At 38.4% G+C, this 5000-nt stretch overlaps 1 protein-coding gene across 1 annotated transcript in view; it reads left to right on the plus strand.

Moving 5' to 3' along the window:
- Positions 1 to 5000, plus strand: part of ptprz1a (protein tyrosine phosphatase receptor type Z1a) — a 78749-nt gene that overhangs the window by 71853 nt on the left and 1896 nt on the right. The window contains exons 28-30 of the mRNA XM_048157962.1: positions 195 to 347; positions 758 to 900; positions 4995 to 5000. The exon at positions 4995 to 5000 is cut by the window's right edge and continues 130 nt beyond it. Coding sequence (XP_048013919.1) covers positions 195 to 347; positions 758 to 900; positions 4995 to 5000 — 302 coding nt within the window. The remainder of the gene's footprint in view (positions 1 to 194; positions 348 to 757; positions 901 to 4994) is intronic.

Below are 5000 nucleotides of genomic sequence, written 5' to 3' on the forward strand. Positions count from 1 at the left end.
AGCCCTAAATATTAGTATTGTAATTTTACAGTTGTAATGTAAAATAAAATTATATTCTTTTTCCTAAATAATTGGATAATGAATTTCCTTCATTTCCTGTTGGTCTTCCAGTGCTGAATGAAACAGATTGTCCTTTCATTCATCTCTCGTTCACTCTCTCCCTCCCTCTGTCACTTTCTTTATTGCATTCCCAGACAGAAGACAGCGAGCCAATCATATTCTGGCCCACGAGAGATCAGCCAATCAGTTATGAGATGTTCTCGGTCTCGTTAAGAGGGGAGGGCCACGTGTGCCTGTCCAATGAAGACATGCTGATAGTGCAGGATTACATCTTAGAGGCGACACAGGTAACATAAGATCTGCTGCACAGCCAATCAGATATAACAGCTAACATCAGCAACCGAAAGAGGATCAGAGATTTTACCCATAACACAGGTATCATACAAAAGCTGCGCTAATCAATTCAGAGAGATGTAAATGAGCGATTTCTGTGCGTCATTTCCCCAAAACCATTCAAAAACACAAACGCAGGCATCTGTTTTGAAGATTGCAGCTGGTGCCTGGCGTACGATTGTGGAAAATATTAGGAGGAGCAAATGGCCGCTGACGAAAGCGAGAACAGAGTCTGTTAAACAACACATCTGCTGCTTTTCACACACTTAGCTTTAAACCATCTGTATCTGCTGAATCACACATAGACCACACCTGATCATAAACGCACACACATTTAATTGATTGGTTTTCTTTCTCTTTTCAGGATGATTTTGTTCTAGAAGTGAAGCATTACCGGACGCCACGCTGGCCCAACCCAGACAGTCCTATTAGTAACGTCTTTGAGCTGATCAACATCATCCAAAAAGAGTCCGGCTCCAAAGATGGACCCATGGTCGTACATGACGAGTGAGTTGCATCTTGGCCCTGAAGGAGATGCACACTGAGTTATGTTTGCTAACTGTCTAAAAAGATCAGCTTAGACCTGTATGAATTTCCAGGCTGGTTTATGGTGGTCTAGATATTGGACCAGCTGTTAGACAGTAATAATAGTGTAAGGAACCCCCCATCGGCCCAAAAACGGAGTTCGACGGCGTTGGGCGAAGGTTAACGCGTGTATGCCTTTTCAGCGTCTCTGTGAAGTTCACTTAATTTCACTCGTTTAATCTGACTCCAATTTCAAATGATTCTTATTCTAAGGGTTGTGTCTCCAATTAGAAATTAATCATTTGTTATGTATTAATTTAGATATTTGTTTATTCTGAGTATCTCTTATTTTCAATTATTCTTTCATTACGGACCCATATCACTTAGAAAAGTCACTTCAGCCGTTTTAGTTCTTTTCATGACCACAAACTCGCCAGTTCTGGTCTTAGTCAGAGGGTGCAGAGTTTACTAATGCATTTGAGTCGAACCGCCACATGCTTGTTCATACAAAAACACAGTTTTCTTAGTCACGATACTGCAACTTGCTAAGCCAGTTGATAAACAAAAATCAAAAGGTCCCATGATGTGCAACATGCTCCTTTCATTGAGCCTTTAGTTTTAATCTATCCTGACGCAGATTTGCGGAAATATGGACTCCAATAATCTACCGGTCATAATGATTTCAGAAGAATCCAGAGTAAATCAAATATAACATTTTATTTGTCAAGTAAAAATATATCATGCCAATTACATTACAATTAGACAATTAGAAGCCAATTCAGAAATGTTAAATGCATAACATCGATTACTCAAAGAAATGCATATACACACAGTGATACATGAATGTCTTCAGACATTCACCCATCTCTGTATGGGGGTTCTGGTTACAGAAGGTCCCACATGACTGCTTTGCTCTTTACCTTTTATACCAGGACCAGAACAAAAGGATCGTAAATGCTTATTACACCAACACCTGTTTTGGGGGAGAGGAGAAGAGACACCACCCAAAAAGAGGACAGAATTTTCCTTAGTTTTCCATCTTCTTCATAATTCTAGTGACTGCTGTGAAATTGAGACCATTTTACCAATCGCACCTGAGACATTTAAAATGATACCAAACATGAAAAGGGAAAAACAATAAATACACAAGTTACATTAAACGTGTTGAATAACTTTCAGTCAGGGGGAAGGAGAGTTTGTGTGTGTGTGTGTGTGTGTGTGGTGGGGGGAGGCGTTGCCCCTTGCTATTTCTCTGAGATCTTCTTCTCTAGGCGAGTTTTATTGCTTTATTGCAGGATGCTTGATCTCAGTTTTCGTTTAGCAGGAAAATCAAGCCTTACAATAGTAATAATAATATTAAGCATTTAGTAAATTAAATAATTTGCTTTTTATACTGTCATTGTGCTAAACCCAAAATAATTTATTAAACTATTATATGGGAAATATTTAGATTGTATTCAGCTGACAGTAAATATTAAATGTTAGGGGGCGGAAAAAAGCGGAAAACATTTTATGCATTTTGGCCGTTCATTTACAGGACAACTATGTTTTTGGGGCCTGAACATGCAAACTTTTGAAAGCAGGTTTCAAAGTGCAATTTTTTGAAAATGATAGCGTTATAGTCTCTGTGTAAACTACAAAAACGGAAATGGTGACATTTTTACGCGTACGTGAGGATCAGCGTACAAAGCGCAATGTAAATTTCGTCATCAGAAGAGTACGCACAGGTCACACTTGTGCATTTTATTTTTTTGCAGTGATTAGTTTTTCCTGGAGGTGCCCTGGGGGCGTCAATTTACAAGTTAGTCAAAGAAAAACTGCATAAATAGAACAGACCAGAACGCATGCAAGCTACAGCGACAATGAAGGCCTACATAGACGAGAGATTGTGTGAAGAGGTTAGAAAGTACCCTCATTTGTACAGCTCTAGCATGAAAGAATACAAAGATGTTTACATGGGATGTAACTCGTAGCGAGAGATTGCGAACGCCTGTGTACGCATAAAAGTCAAACGAAGTATACTTTCGGCTTTTTTTTTTCTAAGTGACACCGCCAACTACTGGCCTGGTAGCATAATACAGTATTTTTTAATAGTTTTCACGGATCCATGTGAACGGGGATCGTCTTGATAAAAAAAAAAGCACTTTTCATTATAAATATTGTTCCAGAGATATATTACAGAGAATATATTAAGTGAATAATACAACAAATTTGTGCAAACTATTAAAGTTTTTTTGGTGCAAGGAAAGAGAATTATTTTTCCAGTAACTGTTAAAACTAAAATGTCAAATGCAGTTTTATTTTAAAGTACTAATGGTATTTTTTATTATTTTAAAGGTGCCCTAGATTCAAAATTTGAATTTACCTTGGCATAGCTGAATAACAAGAGTTCAGTACATGGAAAAGACATAACACGCGGAATCTCAACATAACACAGACTGTTACGTAACAGTCGGGGTGTACGCCCCAATATTTGCATATGCCAGCCCATGTTCCCAACATTATGAAAGGCATTAGACAAGGGCAGCCAGTAACGTCTGGATCTGCACAGGTGAATCATCAGACTAGGTAAGCAAGCAAGAACAACAGCGAAAATGGCAGATGGAGCAATAATAACTGACATGATCCATGATGATATGATATTTTTAGTGATATTTGTAAATTGTCTTTCTAAATGTTTCGTTAGCATGTTGCTAATGTACTGTTAAATGAGGTTAAAGTTACCATCGTTTCTTACTGAATTCACGGAGACAAGAGCTATTTTCATTTTTAAACACTTGCAGTCTGTATAATTCATAAACACAACTTCATTCTTTATAAATCTCTCCAACAGTGTAGCATTAGCCGTTAGCCATGGAGCACAGCCTCAAACTCATAGAGAATCAAATATAAGCATCAAAATAAATACTTTACTCACATAATTCGAAGCATGCATACAGCATGCATGACGAACATCTTGTAAAGATCCATTTGAGGGTTATATTAGCTGTGTGAACTTTGTAAATGTGCTGTAATATAATCGAGAGCTTGTGTGGCAGGGAGCACGCGAATTAAAGGGGCGGCGCGCTGAAAAAAATCAGTGCATAGTTAATGATGCCCCAAAATAGGCAGTTAAAAAAAATTAATTTAAAAAAATCTATGGGGTATTTTGAGCTGAAACTTCACAGACACATTCAGGGGACACCTTAGACTTATATTACGTCTTGTGAAAAAGCATTCTTGGGCACCTTTAACTTTTTTATATTACATTTTTTACAGAACACCATTGTGGCTCACTGGGAGTCCCTGGAAAAACCCTTGATTAAATAATATGTTTTTATCAGTACTTTTCAGTATTGAATACAATACTAGTATGCATATAACCAGTGATATTTCAAGAATTTTTCAAGGTAATATGTATTAAAATGAGGTTTCTTAGCAGGCAGCACAAGTCGGGAGCATGTCTATTAGCGCTTTTCCATGCTATGGCTCACTTTTTGGCGCTTTTCCACTACATGGTACGGCTTGCCTAAAAAGTACCACCTCGGTTGAGGTTCTAAGTGTGCTGTACCAATACTAAAATGTGACGTGTAAACACTGCAGATCACGGATTGGACAGAGAGAATAGCAGCTTCCACAGTCACTACCAGCATCATTGGATTTGCAACAAGAGACTTCAAACCTGCTAGATTTAAATAGTCAGCAACAGCCACCACAGTAATTGTTTGCAACTTTTTTTAATTACTTGCTTTAAACGACCATCGAACACAACTTGAAAATGAAATGTTTGTATCATGGTCAGTAGAGAAGGTGCAAACGTTCCTCTCGTTGGTAGCCCACGGCAGAGGCGGTGCAACTATACGATCAGTCTATAATCCCACCTACTTTGAAACGGTACTAACTGCAGTGTAAAAGCAAACCGAGCCCTGCGAGCCGATCCGAGTCATACCACGCAGTGGAAAAGCGCCATATGATGCCTGAAATTGCTGTGTAGGTTGGCGGCTCATTAGGGTTAAGAACTGAACATGCTTTATCATTGATTTGTTTAATAATATCTACGTCTTGATTTTTGTTGTACGTTGCTTGTGTATCTGCAGATATGG

Source organism: Megalobrama amblycephala, linkage group LG15, assembly GCF_018812025.1.
Source record: "Megalobrama amblycephala isolate DHTTF-2021 linkage group LG15, ASM1881202v1, whole genome shotgun sequence".
Classification (NCBI taxonomy): domain Eukaryota; kingdom Metazoa; phylum Chordata; class Actinopteri; order Cypriniformes; family Xenocyprididae; genus Megalobrama; species Megalobrama amblycephala.